Source organism: Xiphophorus hellerii, chromosome 24 (assembly GCF_003331165.1).
Source record: "Xiphophorus hellerii strain 12219 chromosome 24, Xiphophorus_hellerii-4.1, whole genome shotgun sequence".
NCBI lineage: Eukaryota > Metazoa > Chordata > Actinopteri > Cyprinodontiformes > Poeciliidae > Xiphophorus > Xiphophorus hellerii.
Genome location: NC_045695.1, coordinates 6,199,175 through 6,219,211, shown reverse-complemented (window position 1 = coordinate 6,219,211; position 20,037 = coordinate 6,199,175). Strand labels below are relative to the sequence as shown.

Below are 20,037 nucleotides of genomic sequence, written 5' to 3'. Positions count from 1 at the left end.
CGATCACATTGTATCGTACACGGGGCAGGCGCATGTGGTTGACGCAACTGTATAATCAGACAGAGTGGAAGCAGAAGCATGCATTTGTGACCGACGACAAGAACACATTTCAATCTGAGCATCGGCACAGAAGAGACTTCTCGACCCACCAGAAGAGAAGTGCCTCGACTGCAAAATCTTTGTGGCCAGAATGTTTTTCTTCATGCAGTTTCGCTTGTGTTTTGCTCTCACCACCAGCTTTCACTTGCTATCTGGAACAGACAGTTTTTCAGATCGACGTTCCTTGGTTCGCTGTCCTTATTCTCTTTGTCCTCCATGTTTTTAATGCTGCTACTCTTGTCATTGTAGATAATAGAGGAACATTAATGTGAGATGAGTAGCCACATCACACACACATGTATTTATGTTACACTGCACCATACTCACTAATGTGTCCTACTGCTCTTAAGGCGAAAAGGTAAGCAATGACGTTAATAGGCTTCAGTGTTAAGTTCCTCATAGTCTCGAGTTACAACTTGTACAGAAACTAATTAGAAAGAGTAACAATATATTGTCCAGTTAAGCTCTGCTGTCTTTGACTTGTGGTTGCTGACATGGATTAGACAAGTGTCAGCTTTTTGACAAGCAAGTCCATCTCAAGTGTAAAATCGCCAACAGTGAATTCCAAGTCTGAAGTTTTTGAGAGACAAGTCTGAGTCAGCTCAAGTTTTTAGAAGGCATGTCCCGATCTCTGACGGGCAAGTCCAAGTCTCTGATGTGTGTTTCTCATCCAGTTGGCCTCCAACGTGGCATTTCTGCAGGTTGGGACTTCAAACCCTGGACTGTTTGTCAATCAATATCCTAGGATTTATAGGATTTTTTTGTAGACTGTAACTAGTAGGATCGTACAGATGTTGAATAGAAGACTGGAGCCTTGAGGTACACGCCACATGTGATTTGTCTTTGCTTCGTTTTTAATTGTACAATTACAGAATGACAAAAAAAACCAAAAAACAGTTCCGGTCTGTTCAATAATATCTGAACCAGTTTAGCACCGTATCAAACAATCCAGCGTCCTTTTAAAATATGCCAGTCAGGATGTTAGGAGTAGCTGTCAATCAGATCCAGTAAAACCAAGACAGAATTATTTCACACATGTATGTTATTCCAAAACCTTCCCAGATGTATTTTCACTGCTGTGGTTTAAATAGAAACATGAATTAAAAGCATTAAGAGACTGTGTTTTTTATCCAAAATAGTTTCAATTCTTTGCTCTTTTGTCAAATGCATCTTTTTAGGGGTCTGAAATATAAAATAAATATACATTTTACATTCTCCTATGTGGAAACTTGTGGCCCGCCCTGTAAAACAGAGCTCCAGTCTTTTCTACATCTTCCACTTTTTTCCGTTTTAGAATGATTAATTAAATAATTATGTACTGCTGAAATGAAAGCAATCATTTATTTGTATTTATTTGTTCTTGATGGAAGTGGACCCAAAAAAAACAAAAAACAAAGTGAGCCATGATTGCTGTTTGCTGGTAGGTCGGCCACAAGTTCATGTTTCTGTGTAATCCTCTCCGTTTAGACAGAGGGCTGCTGTGTCTACACAGGTAAACATTAGAGAAAATATATTCTAAATTCTTTTAGTCACTGCTCCAGAATGAGCTTGTAGCAAACAGTGGACAGGCGAATCCGTCATGTTGTTTACTATCCATCAATCCTTTATACTAGTCATGCAGGTAGCAAGAGTTTCTGAAACTGAACTTGCTATTTTTCCTGTTTCTCCTTTCTAACATTATAGCTGTAATAATTGTGCGAATATACTGATATGCTCACCGCTTTACTCGATCAGATTTTTCCTTCTCATACACCAGACAGACAGTGATGAATTCTGTTGCCGATGCACGAGGCAGGTTTGGAAAAAGTGACACATTTTTACCATGAAATCAGTGTTGTAATTTTCGTTGTGTGGCACACACCTCTCCACACTGTGATCACAGAAAGCCCCTCAGCATCCAGACCCTGACGGTGCCCCCCTGTGTAGCTCCACCCTTCGCTGGAAGCTTCCTGTTCGGCTTTCTGATGCTCAGATCCGCTCGCTTCTCCTCGGAGCAGGAAGGAAGATGCCGAGGCTGAGCAGAGGCACCTGGATGAGCTCGGTTCTGCGGATCGCTGTGCTCTGTGGCAGTGGTGTGTGTGCTGGAGAACGGTACGCTGATGCCGATGAAGGGGATTCTGGGTCAGAAAGTGTGTTCGGGGCAAGGTGTGTGTCCCGCTGCCTGAGCCTGCACAGCGTGGCTGCACCCCTTACTCCCCTGCAGGTAAGGACAGGACACTTTGTTTTAGTCAGCAGATTAATTATGAGGTGTGTATTCTAATAGCTTTATAGAAACTCGTCATTCTGGTGATATTTGAAAAAAATAAGTGACAAAAATTTGAAATTGAAAATAAATTGCTCATATTTAAAGTGAAATTACTGCAATCTTTCAGACTCTACTAATAAATAAAAGAAGTGACATTGCAATGGTTTCATCCAAATTAAGCTCTAAATCTTGCAGCACAGATCTAAATATCTAAATCATCTCAAACATGTTCAACCCTCTGAATTTTAGGACGGTGTTCCGTCCAGTGGTTCTGTTGCTGCATCTCAACATGTTCCTGCTTCATATTATAGCTGCAACCGCAGAGCTGCCAGGTCAGGAGCAGCTGCACTGGAGAATGCAGTGATCCGGTTCTGAAGCTCAGTTCTGTTAGTCCTGACAGAGTGAGAGATGGAGAGCGGTTCCCTTCGGCCCTGAAGCCCACCAGGACATCATTTGACTCGGCTCTCTGTCGCTTTACGCTCTATTTACTTATTGATATGCTTTGCCAGTGTTTTATGCGCTCTCATTCCGGTGCTGTTAGTGCACTGACAGTGTGTAATCCAGTAGCCTTTAACGTTTTGTTAATTTACTAAATGTTCGAGTTTTAAAATGACGGGAGTTTATCACATTTTTTATCTTTAGATTTGAGCTCTGACTTTGTTCCAACATAGCACCAACTAGGAGCTGGACCAACATATTAAAATCATAAAATGTGCAATAAAAGACAACCAATGAATCTGTCACAGGGATTAGATTTTATAGGTTGTGCTTTAGTTACAGTTTGACCGTTTGGAGCTGGTAGCAGAGAGAATAGAAGAGAACAGCTCTGATCCAGCGTTCTTCCCGTAAATAAAGAAATCCTTCACACTTTGTCCTGAAAAGACAAAGTAAACTAGACCTCGTCCAATTCTTTATTCAGTATCCACAGGTATTTCTGCTGTTAGTGGATTTTATTTCAATGATCATATATCTAAATGCAGCTCAGGAGGTTGAGGTAAGTAACCACAATGCTGCCTATTGGCTGACTTTTGCTAATCAACCAATTCAAGCTGTCATAAAAAGCTGCAAGGATTATCTGGCCATAACTTTAGGATGTATTGTGGGAACCCAGTAATTTTACAACTTTAAGGTGTAACTTTCAGTGAGTGTTTAGGTGCAAAAATATACATATTTTTTCTCTCTTTTGCAGCGTGTAGACAAATCAGCATGTCACTAAATGCAGTGACAGGCTGATTTCACTGCACTCTGATCTCTATATTTAAAAGAGACCTGTTCCAACATCATATAAAATCATACAAATTACATACAAAGCAACAGTACAAGTGCATATTAAGGTGAAAGCTAAGAGTCGTTGTTTGAAGTGTACCAATAGCAACCACAAAGCACTTTATCTGTCTAACATGTTAGCTACATGCCCACTGATCTCCTAGTGAATTCTAATACTAAATGATCTACGTACAAGGGCACATTTCACAGTAATGAAATTTTCCTCCATGCATTTAATTAAGAGTTTACAAATGCAATACATTGCATTTTCTAAACAAAGAATTTTGGCCACCTATGATTTTCAACCTGGCTCATATAATTCACAATTAAGGAGACAGAGTTCACACCGTTAATGATCAGACATGAAGACCAGGCAATTCTGCATCGATTTTGATCAGAGAAATTGCCAAAATGTCCAAAACATTTGTATTTCCCTCAAATTTTATGTTGTACTTTTTACATTTCAAGTGGCCGAAATGTTCACGTTATTGTCAGACGTTACGTTATCAACTGTTATCATCTTGCTTCCTAAGTGAAATCTGCTTCATGGTGGAAAAACGGAACTTGCTGTTTTACAGCAATTAGCCTCAGTTTCCACCAGACTTCTTTGAGAACAGAAAAAAAAACCCATGAGCGTTTAGTCTTTTTTAGACAACATGAAACAATAGCCCCCGACAACAGAGTGAACTGCTATTCTAAATTCATAAACTGTAATTCCTCTCATTTCCCAGGAGTTGGGACTGTGAAAAGGTGAAATGACATTTTCCTGTTTACTGTATGTGCACAAAGACCCAACTTTTTGTCTTTGTCCTCCATCTTGTTCTCCTCAGGGTAACGGGTCGCTGGGTTGGTGCCGTAGTAACAAACCCTGCTCACTGGTAGGAAACAAGTACATTACATTTTTAATGTTTTCTGCAGCTCGTGTCATAGACGCTACAAAAATTGGATCCGGTTCTGATAATGAGTCACCTTCCTTGCGAGAAAAGAATGTAAAGAATAAATTAAGGTTTTAAAAAAATAGCTTTAACAGCGTATTGCTTTCTACAGAAAACACATAAAAAACCTCTGCTGCCTTGGCTACAGAGGGATTGTCAGGGCTTTCCTCACATTTCTTTACCATATCACAGTGTTCTCTCTTGTCTTATTTCAGCGTAGTGAGATGATCTAAGGAGGAAATGAAGCAGAAAACAAAAACGGGAATGTCATTTTGTATTTAGTTGACATGCTGCAGGGAGATAAGTTAGGAGGAATTGGAGATGGCAGGGTTGCAAAGCGGCTACCGGGCTGCCTTTAGTTTAGTTCCTTTATATTTCTATTTTTGCCCTTCAGGGTTTTAAAAAAATGGACTCTGAGAATATTGTGTCATTACAGACTTGATATGTAAATTTCCATTGGTGAGAATAGAAGTGAAGGAAAATGTTCCGTAGTAAAAACTTAACATGTAGCAACTTTTGCAATGCCTGAGTGCAACCCCGAGAGCTGGGCCCCTCCAATTAAAACTCATAACACGATTCATAAGAGTTGTATTTGTATTTTTAAGACAGTTCAGCAAAAAAAAAAAAAAAAAAGATTGAAAAATATGCACATTGCTTCTGCAACTTTAAAGTGACTCGCTCTCATGTCCTTGTGATGTTTCATTCCCACTGTTTCTCATTACAGCATGAAATTAAATCATAGTGTCCATGCTGCTGCAGAAACAGCCAGAGAAAAGAGCTTTGTTATTTTCCTCAGTCTAAGAAATTCAGAGTAACTTTAACGGTCAGTTAGGAGAACCAAACCGATGTCCTTCCATCCATTATCCATACAATGGATGGAACTATGAGGCAACTAAAGTATTTACCACAAAAATAGGATTGTCATTATGTTCACAGTGCCTGGAGCCATGCATGCATGACTGGAAGGTGAAGAAGAGAAGCAACTGCAGAGAACTTTGTGAGGTGAGCTGCTACATACAATCCATCTTTTCTATGAGGAGCTAATAGGTTTGTTAGAGAATCGCTTGAACCACGAACACAGGTCAGGAACAATATAACAAGCTTTGAGCATTTCCCAGAGTTCTGTTTAATCCGCCATCAGAACCCAGACAGAGGACGGACCAGCTGCAGGTTTTATTTCCTTCGATTTTATTTTTGATAAATTATCTCCTGTGGGATGGACACATTTTCTCCTTTGAGGTGTTGACATTTGTGAAACATTGTCAGTCTTTATGTGGATTTTTTCTTTTGCAGCAACTATTCTATGAAATACAAACAAATAAAAACAAAATTACGTTTAGCTTCAAGCAAAAGTAATTAACTCAGTCGTTAAATATTTAGTTTGAAGCTAAATATTCAGCTAACGAATTATTTAGTATTTGTGGCAAAATGATACATGCATATCATTTCATAGTGATTATAAAATATCGAATTCTGTTGTTTGTTTTAATGTGTTATTGTCAAAAATGATTTTAACCAATTAATAAACTTGAATTACGCAGCAGGTATTTCAGAGGATGCAGTGGGAGTGCGTGGCCAGTTGTCACTTCCTCCACTCAGTCCTGGCAGCGAAGCAGGGCCGCTGTCCGCCACCAGAGGGAGCCAGTGGGTTCGCAGCTGCGTGCATCGAAAGTTGTGACCATGACAAGGAATGCTCTCTGCAGAAGAAGTGCTGCTTCAATGGTTGTGGACACACCTGCCAGCCTCCCACAGACCTATACAAGGGTACTCTTTAAAAAAATAAAAAAATAAAAAAATAAAAATGATACGCCTGAAATGTTAACGGCAAAACTTTGTAAGCTTCTGATAGGTTAATTGACAATATTTTAGTTGGTTGAAGTTTTACATGTGGATGCATTTTAAGACAACACCTCTCTGCTTCTTGTTTGTGACATCATGTGGAAATTTTGAAGCAACATCAGCCAGGAAATTAAATTTTGGACACTGGTCATCCAAGTGGACAAATGCCCCCCTGCATACCAAATTAGCTCGAAAGTGGCTTAATTATCTGAAACTTTGTCGGTTTGATATCGATCTACATCTTATCAGGCTTGAGTCAATGCTGCAGTTTTCTTGAAAATAGCAAGACAAAGCAGTTTATAACACAAAGATGGCAGCTAGATACAAACTAAGAAGATTGAAACGCCAGACTAGTACCTAGAACATCGTGGCTTCAGAAACCTGCAGTGTCTCATGACTGTTAGAAGTAAAATTAGGACTAATTTTACCATTGGCGCTGTTAATTTTGACATTTTTTTAAATAAAAAAAGTCAACATTTTTCAGTGACCATAACAAAGTCCTGATCTCAGTCCCAGATAACATCAGAGGTCAGAGCTGAAAGGTGCAAAGCTGCTGCGTCCACCTGTTCTGTCAGGAGGAACGGGCCAAAATTCATACAAGTTATTGTGAGAAGCGTGAGGAAGGAAACTCAAACATTTGACCCAAGTCAGAAATTAACAAAAAGAAAAAAAAAATGTTGTGTGGATTTTTATGCGATGGGGCGATGTCCATGAAGTTCATCACTTTAGAAAACAAATCATGTTTAACATCTCCAGATGAATAAAAACCCTCGAATTTGTTTGACAACCCCCCACATTTTTGTCTTTATTAACAATTTGCTGTAAATGTTTCATCCAGGCGTTCCTCTGAAACCAAAGAAGGACCTGAGCTTTGAGGAATCTCCCTCTGGGCGCCTGACCGTCGGCTGGTCGTCCCGTTTGAACGTCTCTGCCGAGCCAGTGGTCTACATTCTGCAGAGGAGGTGGAACGTTGGCGTCCGGCCCAGTGAGGACACCGCCACCCCCTGGGAGGAAGAGACTCAGGTCGGCTCTCTGACACCGACAGGAATGAGTTTCAAACAATGTGCTGCCACGACAACTTTACATTTTAAGGCTTTAGATTTTGATCTGTTTCGAACTGTTAGTAAGAGCTTGAGTTCAAATTGTATTTTCTCGTCTCGTTCCACTCCAGACCACAGAGTTGGGGGCGAGTCTGTCTGACAGCCGGCCTGGTCGTTGGTACCAGTTCAGATTGGCGGCTGTAAACCTCCGTGGGACCAGAGGTTTCACCACTCCAAGCGAACACATCCGCTCTAGCAGAGGTCACACTGTAAATCTGTTGCTCCTGACATCTTGCATGCCAGCTGAAGTGTGTGGTGTGGTCCATTAAGTCAATGCATTGTGTGAAAACAAGAACCCCGTTCAATCTCAGACCCCTCCGCTCCGCCGGCCCCGTCTGAGCTGAGAGTTGCCGACATGAACTTTGGCCCCGGCAGACTAGTGAGAGCGAGGGTCGTCTGGGACGTTCCGACAGACCTGGATGTTCCCGTCCACCACTACAAGGTCAGCTGGAGCTGGACAGCAGCTGGACACTCGTCCATGACCAAGAGGAGGAAGACAGTCAGAGAGGTAAGAGCCGTGAAATGATTGAAAGATTTGTAAATGTGCAACAATATTACACAAATAGATTGCTTTTCGTTTGTTCTAATCATCGCTAGCTTATTTTATTGCTTATTTGTAATGTGTAATTATGTTGGACGAAGTGTTACGTTCTTTGAATGAACATATATCATAGAACTGGAAAATGAATGTAAAGGTCAAAGAATCATATCAAATTATTAAACTGACTGGCTAATAACTATGGGAACGAACAATTATTCCTCAAAATTTCAGATTTTGTTTCCAAGCACGTTTTGCTTCAGCCAAATTACTTACATGCTTCTACAAGTTTGCTTGTCTGTGTGCCTGAAGAACCAGGTGGAGCTGAGCAGCATGAGGTCCGACAGGAAGTACAGCGTGGAGGTCCAAGGTGTGTCCCAGTGGGGACAAACAGAGCTCAAGGGTCCTCCAGCTGTCCTCCATTTCATCACCCAGAAGAGTAAGTCTCCAGACAAAAAAAAATGACAAAACAGATTTAAGTGTCATTTTAAAATAGCTCCAACGTGGCAAAAAAAAAGAAAAAAGCCTGCGACATTTTTGTCACTTTGCATTCAGCGCCTCAAAAACTATTTTTAACATTTGAAAGATACGTGACAAAGCAAACTCTTGTCTTTGCGCACACGTTTTTCCCGTGTTTTAACGGATTTCTCGTGTTGGCTGTTGAAGCTTTCGGTCCTGCGCCACCACGTCCCGCAGGCGCCGTTCTGGACGTCGGGACTCCGTTCTACCAGGACGGCCAGCTACGTGTTCATGTTTGCTGGCAGACCAGTTCGGGTCAGTATGGTCTGAGAATTGTCTTCAGCCTTTGCTGTGGTGACTGGACGTTATATAATTGCTGGAACAGATGCAGTGTGTTTGAGACGTTGCCTAAAATACGTCCGTCTGACCTCTGACCTCTGACCAGAAACTGAGCGTGATTTTCTAAAACCTCATCCTGGGACCTGATGATAGTTCAGCGGACAGATTGTTTTTCATCACTTCATGTAAATATAGTTAAGGTTTGACATATAGTATTCACAAAATACTTTTATTTCCAAACATTCATTTGAAGTAATCCAGTTTAGCCTGTGAGGCCTGTGCAACACTCCAGTTTAAAATATCTTCATTTCTCTTTCCTTGAGCGTTTTTCCTTCTCCACCCCACCATTAATGTGATTTCTTCCTTTTGCAGATCCTTCGGTTGAATTCTACAAACTTCACTGGGGACCCGAAAGCTGCACACACAACCTTACCAAGCCCACGGAGAAGACCAGAACGAGGGTGAGCGCCGAATCTGAAACTCCGCCACCATCCACAGAAACGTGAAATCCAGAGCCGTGAGAAATATTCACCTCTACGCAAGGATTGTGATAAGAAAAAATGAATATTTCAAACTCAACCCAGATATTAAGAAAGGTACGCAATCCTCGCTACCATTTTGAAGGCGCAGGACTGTTTCCAATAAAAAAGCAGGAATTGTTTTTCCTTTCCCCCTCACCAGCAAACTCCCCTCTCAAAGAAAGGGATATTTAATTAGAGAAAACTGCCCTTTTATGCCCTCTCTCTCTGATTTAGAAGAACTTTGTCAGTCTGCAAGGTCTGCTCTTCTCCTGCAAGTACAAAGTCGTTCTGCAGCCAGTCAGCTCAAAGAGTCGTCCTCCAGCAGAAAGCTCCAGTTTCTCAACTCCTTCCTGTTCCGGCATCCAGGCTAAGAGCCCCAAACTCATCCACTGTCCTGGAGAGGCGGGTATGATGTGTCTATTAGTACAGCAAAAAGTGTTTTATCAGTATACAGTCAGAATTTGCTTTAACTCCTAAGCAAAAAATGTAAAATGAAATGAGGAATGTTGAGCATCTTGTGAAGTTATGCTTTGATTTTGGTTTACAAATAAGGAAATACTTCATCTTTTCACACATCAGCATCAAAGTATCAGCAGCACGACTTTGAATCAACACGTGGATTCAAAGTGTTGATTCAAATATGACGTGCAGATCATATTGGATCTGCACGTCAGAGTTTATGAGCGGAGAAATGTCCGTGTGATGTTCGCCAAACATTCCCCGTTTGATCCGCTCCCCCAGCTGAGCCGCCAGAGTTCATCCGCATGAAGGTCGTTAACCTGACGGCGTCGTTTCGAGCTCACCGCGACAACGTGTCGGCCATCTTTAGCTGGGATTTGGCCACGACTCTTTCCAACCAGCAGCTGCTTGGTTACCAGGCGACATGGACGGAGGTTGCTTCGCCCAGACGCCACAGCAGCAGGAAGTTACCTCACAGCCTGATCTCTCAGTCTCAGATCTTACCTCCGGTCAGTAAACTTACTTTGGCTGCACAAAGATGATCTCTTAATGACTTATTATGTGATTTGCGAAGAGGATGCCCATAAACTATCACTAAGGGTATCAGTGCAAAAAGAACCGAATTCAAAATTTACGCCACCAGCTTCATGAAGATGCGCTTCTTATCATAAAACCCTAATCTTTTTTTTTTTTGTCATCATAAATCCTTTTGCTTGTAAACGTTTAACAGTTGTTCATTTTCCTGTCCCAACTGATGCCTGCCTTCCTGTTTCAGGACGGTAATGTTCTGGTTGTACCAGGCTTGCAGCCCGCCAGCGTGTACCGCCTGGAGGTTCGGGTCATCTCAGCCGAGGGCGAAGGCCCTGCAACCAGCCGCACCTTTCAGACTCCTGGGCACCAGAGCATCCCAAAGCAAAGTGAGAGCTCACACTGATCGTCTGGACACACTTTGAAACTTTCCTCAGTGTGCTTCTTCCTTTCTTTATTGTAAACTTTCTGCACCGCTCCACCTATGACAGCTTATTTTTGTCAGTGTTCATTTAGTGGACTTTATATTAGATCTGTTTATATTTAGTTGCTGTTTCAAACTCTCATTCTGAAAATGTCCTCAGTCAGGATTCCGGCTCGGGAACGATCGCCGCACTAGTCCAAGTCCCTACTAGTCTCCGAGTCCCAGCCTGCACGGCCTCAACCCCCTAACGTAGCAACAACGAAGACCTGACTGAGGGAAGAAGGAGGATTTCAGGATCCGGCCGAATCAGCTGTCGAGCATGGTGGTCAGTATTTCAAAGTTTCACGGGGTTTAACCTTTCAGCTCAAAATCATCCTCTTATTTATGGGACTCCACAGCCAACCGGTTCCTTACATTTACACAACGAGATGAGGAACAAAGTCTGAAAAATCAAATATGTAACCTTTTTCGTATTCTTACCCAAAACCTGCAAAGTTTTAAACAGAAATGTCAGACTTCTGAAAAATGCGTTCATTATTTATTTATTTATTGCACTCAATACTTGGTGGGATCTTCTTTTGCACAAATTGCTGCGTGACTTCAGCCGAGCACAGAGCAGATCAGCCTGCGATGCCACTGAGGTGTTCTGGTTGAGTTTTTGCCTTTTTGTTCTCCCCGTGAGCCATAATCACCAAAATTACAAGAAATAAAACTTGCAAAAAATATATAGAGAGAATAATGAATCTGTGTTTCTTTCATAGATTCATTGCTCAAAAATATGAAACTTCTACACAATATTTGAATTTGTGTCCAGAATGTGATCTTGGAGTGAACGTTTAATAAATAATCCAGGAGCCACGATGTGTATTTATGTGCAATCATTGCTTTTTCTAAGGCATAAATACAGCAAAGAGGATTTTGACAACAGAAGAAATGAAATGAATACATAAAACAGGAAGATGAACACAAAATATGAAATTACCTTAAATGTGTGAAAAAGCAGCAAAGCTTGGTGATTATGCCAGACTGGTGATAAAACAGATTTTTGTTTCTGACGTAACTGTTCTGTAGTGTTTCTTAGTTACACATGAATGTATGAATATTAGATACAACCAGTGACTCAGCGGTCTCCATAGTAACCAGACAGAAAACCATCAGGATGTGATGCCGCTGATTGGAGCTTTCGAACCTGCAGCCACTGATTGATGCAAAAAATGTCAATTTAAAGCAAATTCTGGTTCTGACATTTGGATGAAGAAGGTCCAACCTCAAACTAGCTACAGTAGCCGGTGCGCGTGTCGGTGTGTGTGTGTGTCTGTGTGTGCATGCTGGTACGTTTTCATGAATTGTGTTTTTTGGAGCAAATGTCCCCCCTGTTGTAAAATCCAGGAAGCCATCCGTAGATCGTGCGTCGCTCCGACACCGTATGAAAAGTCTGTTCGTGTTGTTTGCAAATATCTCAAAGGTTTTTGAACACATGAAAGTCGTTCTGCCTCCTGGAAACATATAGCCTGTGTGAAAATGCTGCTTTTCCATCAGAAGTCAATTTTATGCACCGATATGAATCTGTTTTATGTGTTTAAAAAAAAAATAAAAAATTAAAACTGTTTAAATACAGTAGTCATGTGTTGCTTTTCTTCAGTTGGAGAAGAAAAAAAAATTCTGAATAATGTTTACAGCAAAACTTACTTCACTCAACACTACACATTTCATAGAGAACCTTTAGGTTTATATTCTATAGATCTGGGGGGTCAAATTCATTTCCGTTTTGGCCCAAATCAAGACCATGAATGCTCTTAAAGGGCCAGTATGAATTGATAAAAACCAGTTCACAAACTGTCTTCAAATTAAATAATATTGAACTTCTTCTCAGTCCCTCCAGGATTTCGAGTTTCTGGTACTCATTTGGAAATATTTGCAATTTTGCCTTCAGTGATAAATGCAACTTTTCATCACTCGCTGTATAGGTCATGGACTATGGCAGCTGTTTAGTACGAATGTAGTGGTACAGAAATACACACGTTTCTACACAAATAGTTTCCAGGTGCGAAGTTCCGGTTGGGCAAAGTGGGCGTGGTTTAAAGGAAGCTGCAGCTCTCAATCGGACACGCCCTTCTGCCGGTAACCTCAGCTCCTGTGGGTTTTTCTTTCTTGGCTGCTTTTCTTTTTACAGGGGAGTGGGTTTGTAAAAGTATTTTAAAATAGAACTTAATAAATTGCTTCGTGAATCGCTGTCCCATCTCAGATGTCATAGCTACCTGCATATTTGAACCTTTAAAAAGAAGGGAATATTCCCAGGGTGGTGTCGTTGTTGAGCTACTTATTTCTTTGGGTCCAAACCTGAGGTTGCATAATACTTCTGAGTTCCATCTAGTGTTGCCACACAAGTGGAAGATTTTGACAATTTTGCATTGGTGCAAGAAAGTCCAGCGATTTAAAAAAAAAAAAAAAGAATAAGAAGTATTTATTTATTTTTTTTCTTTGAATTTCCACGATGATTCTCAAGAAACTGGAGAGACTGATTAGGATAATTTGGCAGTAAACGGACAAATTGCATTGATTTAACATAATTAAGCACACTTAGTGTTTAGTCTAGAATCTATTCTAGAGGGTCACATATAAAGGTATGGCGGGCTGGATTTGGCCCACGGGCCTCAAATGTGTGCATGTGCTTTAGAGGATCCTACATTATGTATCTTTTGTTTCACGGTGAGAACAATATTCCATAATGCCTCATTTTGACAGTAATTTTTAAAAAATCCTGCGGAAAATGTCATGCATTAAGCAGTTGTCTCATTCTTTAACAAAGAGGGTGTCGGTGAAAATGTGTGATTAAAAACGCAGAGAAAAATGCAAAGTATTTTTTTTATTCCTGATTCAGTGACGTACACAGCTGCTCAGAAGGTCCGAGTCATCAAACCGAGAAATAACGGGTTCACAAAATCCAAAGGTTTGCATGAGCTCAAGTCATTCCTGCTTTTAAATAAGACCGGCTCAACATTCCCGGCAAATTGTGGCGACGGGAGGATAAAACAGCCGTTTGCGTCCCTGTCGTTCCCCTGGTGTGTAGAGAGGTTTCCAGCAAATCGCGCTGATGAATATTAATGCAGATATGAACACCTCCTGCAGACAGCGAGAACTCGATCACTCATCCTCTGCATCACAGTGAGGAGGACGGTGACGCGACGGCTCCTCTTGGCGACCTCTGACCTCCGGCCTCGATTTCAGCGACGTCATGGCCGTCTGAACCAGCCGCAGTCGGGTCTCTCTGAGTGAACGCCTCAGTTTTGCCCGTCTGTTCTGGAACCAGATCTGATAAGAAATGATCTCGTAACTCGTCTTTAGCCTCACCTTTGTTATCTCACACTTTTAGCTCTTGCATGTCTTTAAGTAGCAACGTGTGCTTAAAAGCATCTATTTCTAAGTCTCCGTGCATCTACAAACTCGGAGACCTTCGTCTTTTTTAACAGCTGATGGAATTTTTAAGGAAACTGTCAGAACCTGGATTCGGTCCTCGTCCAGGTCCAGCCTCCCCGCCAGCTGCTCCCTCAGCTGGATTCCTGGATAGCAGTCGACTCGGAACGCCGTCTCCAGAGCGTTCACCTGACGGGAGCAGAATCAAAGCTAAGTTTGTAAAAAGAAACAAAAAAAAGCTGCTTGGTCAGATCCAGGCGAAATGGACGACAGAAAACCTGGCTGCTGCTGAAGGCTGTGCGCGGCCGTCGCCCAGTGTACCAGCTTAGCTTGGGTCCGGTTCGGTTCTGCGGCGGAGCTCGGTGACAAATGGTTTGTTCACAGCAGAAACCGTTCTCTCTGTTCCCCCTCTCTGCTTCACATTCTGAGGAGATTTGGAAAACATTATTTGATATAAAAATAAAAAATAACTGGACATGAATCCATTTCATCTCAATCTGTATTTAGCTCTCATGAAAGTGACCATCAACTCTGACCAGCCTGCCTGTTCCTGGACCCTCACAGCATGATGCTGCCACCACCTTACACTTGTTTCACTTTGGGAAGGTTGCCTGATTGGTGGTAAGTTCTTATCCATATAAAAAGTTTTATTTCTATTTCAATCTCATCCCACTAAAAGACACTTCTTCCAAGCTCCAGCACAGCCTTCCAGACATTTTACAGAGTTTTTACACACGATTGATAGAGAAGATATCGATATGAAATTCCACATTTTCCACATTCAGATATTAAGAATCTTCTTTGGTTACAAATTTCTCTCTGAATTTACGGCGGATATTTTGAGAGTGACAATCCTTTCGATCTATAACCTGGATAACGCCAAAGAAATCAGGCGAGTTGATGGATGGATTAATGGCAGATGAATTGGAAACATTTTTGAAAATAGCAACATTTATAATTTGATTTGACTGCCAGACTGAAAAGAACAATTAGCAGTTAAAAATGCACATATATATATTTTTTTTTATTTCACTTTCACAAGAAATCGCAATAAAATAAACTGGTTTGTGGATTTGTTTAAAAGAGAAAATTTATTTTAATAAGGGTTGTTAATTATTTAGCAGATCAATCTGTAAACCAAAGACTTTTACAAAAATTGGCAAAATAAAATAGAGATTAAGATGCAGTGTGCCTATACCAGCCTCATCAAACAAACCAACATCAATGTGTGTCGTGTGAAATAATAATGTTAGGGCAAAAGTAAAGAAATTATCGTACAATTTGATCAAACTTTCAAACAGAGCGCATTAGTCCTGAGGGTGAGTTCATAAAGACAGCACTCCTCACCTGTCCAGGGTCGGTGTAGTCTCAGACTCTTCCCAGGGTTTTCCTGATCCGAATCCAGAATCCGATTGATGTAAAATGCCGAGTGGCGTTCTTCCTCCGAGGGAGTCACAGCGCCTTCCATTATGCCTGTGACGGAGAGCCGAGGCATTTCTTTAATTTCACTGACAAGCAAATAAACCTGAAAGGTCAGAAATGTGTCATTAATGATCTTGGTGTCAGTGGAAATCCTTCACACTGCCTTGGTGGTCCATGGAAAACTGACAGGAAGGGATGACGCTGAGTGCTGGTTTTAAAGAGAGGGAAGGATTTAAACTGGCCTCCAATTAGAAGTAAGAAGTGTTTTTCCATGTGAATAAGATTCCCTGATGCTCCATGCATCAGCTAATCTCAGCTGATGCAACGTGTGCTGCCGGCATCTTCACTCCAACATTCAGCTTTTCTTCATTAATATGAATGAAATGAACAAGTCAGATTTAATGGGCTTCTGTATTTCACATATGAGATGCTTATGTAAAACTGTCACCATGCAACAGTGCATTTCTTTTCTTCTAAATTACCAAAGTAGAAAATGAGTTTAGCGTTGAGCCGCCGTTGTAGGACTGAGGCAAAGTTGAAGCTAATAATAATGACAATGATGGTGGCAGGAATAACAACCCGGCGAGACCCGGTAATGCTATTAGCCTGATCTGAATGTGTTGTGATGCAGATGAAGCTCGTACAGTGTGAATGCAGTCTGAAGCAGCCGGGAGGAAAAACCCTTTCAGAACTGGATTAGCTCCCACTAAAGGCCTACAGCAGCTTTTAACCAACAGCACACTTATTTATTTATCCTTCAGCGGGAGGCGGCGGGCTCTGGGTCAATTTGTACTCCCATTTCATCCTCACACGATGCCGTTTTCTCCTTTCCCACTTTCGATTTATAGCTATCAACACACTATTTAGGTGCATTGGTTGAACAGAAGGCATGTCGTTGCTCCTTATTTCTACTTATTTTTGCTTTCATCGCCATTTGAGTCTGTTGACTCTCATAGAATGTGACAGACGATGGCGGGTGTTGATCGTTTTAGTTCCATTTTCGTCGTTTTTCAGTTCATATCTGCTAAAGGAGCGCTGCGTTTCTACTTTAACAATCAGCAATTTACTAGTGTTCCGCCTGGTCTACTTTTATTTTTAACCGACTGGGATTCAAACTCACAACTTTCTGGCCGCAGTGCAACAGTGCCACAAACTATGCGACGCCACATAGCAATAGTAATAACATTATCATTGATTATTTCAGGGTTCTTTTTGTTTTTGTTTCTGTTTTCACCCTGATTTTTGATATTCTCACTGTGATACATGCTCTAGTTATAGGAGTTGCCATCCTGAAACGTTTGTGTGGGCCCCATCTAAAACACAAATAAAATGTGGGGATATTCTGCCATTTTGTTGAGTTGTGTTGGACACAAATGTTGCAGGACAGTAGTTCTGGAGGGCTAGAACAGACAACCCAGCCCTTTCTGCTCTTTCTGTTCCCCTCTGTCACATTGCAACCGCCGCTTCAGGGTACTTCCTGAACCAGTTTGACCTATTGTGCCATCGGTTTCTGATGTTAACTCCATAATTAGGGTTAGAGTTGCTGCAGAGCAACTCTTTCTCTGACACTGCAATGGGGTTCAGTCATTCTGTTCTGAAAGACGCCATCTTGTTTCTCAAAGGTCCCTCCAATGATTTGAAGCTGAAACTCCTGCAACCAGTGAAACTCTGGTGACCCTGAATGTCTGCGCTCCGTCAGGCTGCCTGTTGTCTGTCCTTGTTTCCTGTTTTCTCCGAGAACAAAGAGCCAACAGACACTGTGGAAAACGAGCGGCGTGCCTGGTGACGCTGCAGCGGGTTGAAGGGGGTGGAGGGGGCACTTTTAAATGCCTTTCAGTCAGAGATGTACCATCCGGTCTGCTGCCTGCAGGCCACCTCACAGCCACACTGTTGTTTGCATTCAACCAATCACTGTGTCCTCTCTGACTGGTTTGGGGAGCAGCTCACACTTTCTGTCACTCTGGACGGCGGCGTTCCTTTTCCAGAGGGACTGATGTCTTCCTGACACCTGGCAGCTGAGGCCGTCATGGACTGGAGTGTCGGGACGGTGGAGCTGCTGGGGGTTCTGCTCTCAGGAGTGGGCTGGCTTTGCTCTCTGTGCACAACTATGATGCCGTTCTGGCTGACACTCTCCACAGACCTGCTCCCCACTGAAAGTTTGGAGGTGGGACTGTGGAAGACCTGCGTTATCCAGGACTTGGGCCTGCAGGAATGTCGACCGTACAACAGCCTGCTGGGTCTGCCGCCAGACATCAAGCTGGCCCGGATTCTGATGTGTGCCGCTCTGGGTTTTGGGCTCATGGGCTCGGTGCTGGCCATCCTGGGCCTGAACCTGATCAACAGCTGCTGTCGCAAGATGGACGACCGACGCTTCAAGAAGGTCCTGAAGACGGCAGGTGGGACGTTGAGCCTGGCAGCTGGAATCCTGGTCCTGGTTCCAGTCTCCTACATAGCTCACCTGACTGTGGTGCGATTCTTTGACGAGTCGGTGCCGGATGTGGTTCCTCGCTGGGAGTTCGGCGATTCTCTGTTCTGTGGCTGGACAGCTGGAGTTCTGCACCTGGTGGCGGGAACGCTGCTGCTGATTTCTTCTTTGTATCTGCAGGAGCAGAACCGGAATCTACCTGTCCACATCCCACTGGTCCCGGTGTCGCAGAGACATCGGTCGGTCAGAATCAGTGCTGAGTACATCTAGAGCACCAATCAGGGGAAAGCGTCTGCCAGCACATTGTTGGAAATCTGACTTGACGTGACGATTTGAAAAGTTATTTGTGGAAAATCCCCAAGATTCTTTCCGTGCGTACGAAGATGTCTGTAGTTTGTTGGAGCCAAAGAAACAAAAAGCTGCTATTTCCTGTTTCCTCTCGTTTAACAACCTTCAGCATTCTATCTCTATCTGTAGACACGGTTGTCAATTTAATCAAGACACAGGGAAGCTTTCAGCTTCATTTTGATCTTGGAAAACATTAGTGACTGCTGATCAGTGCTGGGAGGTTTGACTGAAAAGAATAAATTCATAGAGGTGAAAAATCACTGTATAGATCAGCATGGTTAACAGCAGGCATTACTACTTAGCACTAATATACTGTATATACAGTATATAACCCATGCATGTATGTACAGTGTAATGTAATTGTTACACCACCAGAGGGCTATAAGTCACCATCAATAGAGTCCAGCTCCTTCATAGTTACATATAATCTTACTTACCTTACAGCCTAACTAATAATTTTGCTTATAATAGGTTTATTTGTGTTTGTTTATTTATATTCTGTACTGAAGTCAAAGTTAAATGTTTAACTGTCGCTAGATTAAAGATCACAAACTGGCCTGAAATGTTTCTGGAACTGTTTTCAGTCTCACCTTCAACTTAAAAGAGTTCAGCAAAATTTTGTTTGAACAAATTTTGTGCTTTTTCAGTCAGACCGTTTCACTCTGATTCTTTAGAGGTTGTTATTGCAATCCCATTGCCGCATGTCTCCAAACTGAAAAATCATAAAAAAAACCCAAAAACACCCATACTTCACAGGTGGGAGAGTATTGCCAGATGGTTCCACTTTAGTTTCAGGGCTTGTCTCCAAAGCTGAAGATCTTTGCAAACTGCAATGTTGCTTTCTCTTTCTCTTTTTTGGAACTTCGCAAATAAAAGTTTATTTGATTCACTGACAAAAATCATATTTCAGTAAACAATTATTATCTTGAAGTATTATTTCTGTGGTCACAGACATTGATATGATGGGCCAGATAGACCTGCGGACCTTGAGTTTGACATATGTGGATTAGCGTAAGAGGAATAATGCATTTCAGAGAATTTTGTTTGATGTTTTTTTTTTTTTTTCCAGCTCAAAAAGGAAACAACCCTGAACAAAATCCTAGACACAGGAACTGAGTAATTAGCGAATCCTGCTGGCGGATAGCAATCAGATTGTAAAACAAGCTACAAGATGCAAAAATAATCAGGAGCTGGAGACAAATCAGACTTTTTGGACTCTATTGAAAAGTACACTTAAACTTGTTTAGATGATACAATTATAGCCACGCTTGGAAAAAACAAAATCATGAAAGAATTATTTGCTTCCAAATACGGCAGTGTAGTGCTAACGGCGTTCTTGATGTATTTCACGCAGAATGTCGGGAAAGCTGCTCCACATGGCGAACCTGGCTCCAGAAAGGGAATCCAAAGTGACGTGTACATTTATAAATATCGATTTCGATCAGGGGAATATGCAACATGAGCTGACGGAACTGTATTTCTTTGTTTGATGTGTTCAAACATGTTCGTAGAAAATCTTTTTTTTCTTTTGCCAACATCCTTAGAGAACTTCACGAGAAGCTGCAGGACGATTTATGTTCTAAACTTAGAACAAGGCTGCACGATGAGCCGTTTTCAGCAACTGGACATCCAACAGAACCGGAGCTGTTCTGCAGGAAGAACAGAGGAAAAACCCT

The 20,037-nt window shown here is 41.9% G+C and overlaps 3 protein-coding genes across 3 annotated transcripts; 2 read left to right on the top strand and 1 right to left on the bottom strand.

Moving 5' to 3' along the window:
- Positions 1 to 1,907: 1,907 nt before the first annotated feature.
- LOC116715532 (anosmin-1-like) lies at positions 1,908 to 12,369 on the top strand. Its single transcript, XM_032555975.1, has 14 exons — positions 1,908 to 2,302; positions 4,441 to 4,488; positions 5,482 to 5,547; positions 6,087 to 6,309; positions 7,223 to 7,407; positions 7,556 to 7,685; positions 7,796 to 7,992; positions 8,335 to 8,461; positions 8,689 to 8,796; positions 9,193 to 9,281; positions 9,576 to 9,747; positions 10,083 to 10,309; positions 10,576 to 10,717; positions 10,913 to 12,369. The coding sequence occupies exons 1-14, from the start codon at positions 2,105 to 2,107 to the stop codon at positions 10,945 to 10,947; spliced, it is 1,947 nt and encodes a 648-aa protein (XP_032411866.1). The 5' UTR covers positions 1,908 to 2,104; the 3' UTR covers positions 10,948 to 12,369.
- Positions 12,370 to 13,509: 1,140 nt separating this feature from the next.
- Positions 13,510 to 16,599, bottom strand: hesx1 (HESX homeobox 1). The gene is made up of 4 exons (XM_032556015.1): positions 15,514 to 16,599; positions 14,445 to 14,590; positions 14,254 to 14,355; positions 13,510 to 14,064 (listed from the first exon to the last, which is right to left on the bottom strand). Exons 1-4 carry the CDS (start codon positions 15,659 to 15,661, stop codon positions 13,897 to 13,899), a joined length of 564 nt encoding a protein of 187 aa, XP_032411906.1. The 5' UTR covers positions 15,662 to 16,599; the 3' UTR covers positions 13,510 to 13,896.
- Positions 16,600 to 17,151: 552 nt separating this feature from the next.
- Positions 17,152 to 19,254, top strand: LOC116715551 (putative claudin-24). The gene has a single exon (XM_032556014.1). It carries the CDS (start codon positions 17,615 to 17,617, stop codon positions 18,281 to 18,283), a length of 669 nt encoding a protein of 222 aa, XP_032411905.1. The 5' UTR covers positions 17,152 to 17,614; the 3' UTR covers positions 18,284 to 19,254.
- Positions 19,255 to 20,037: the final 783 nt, after the last annotated feature.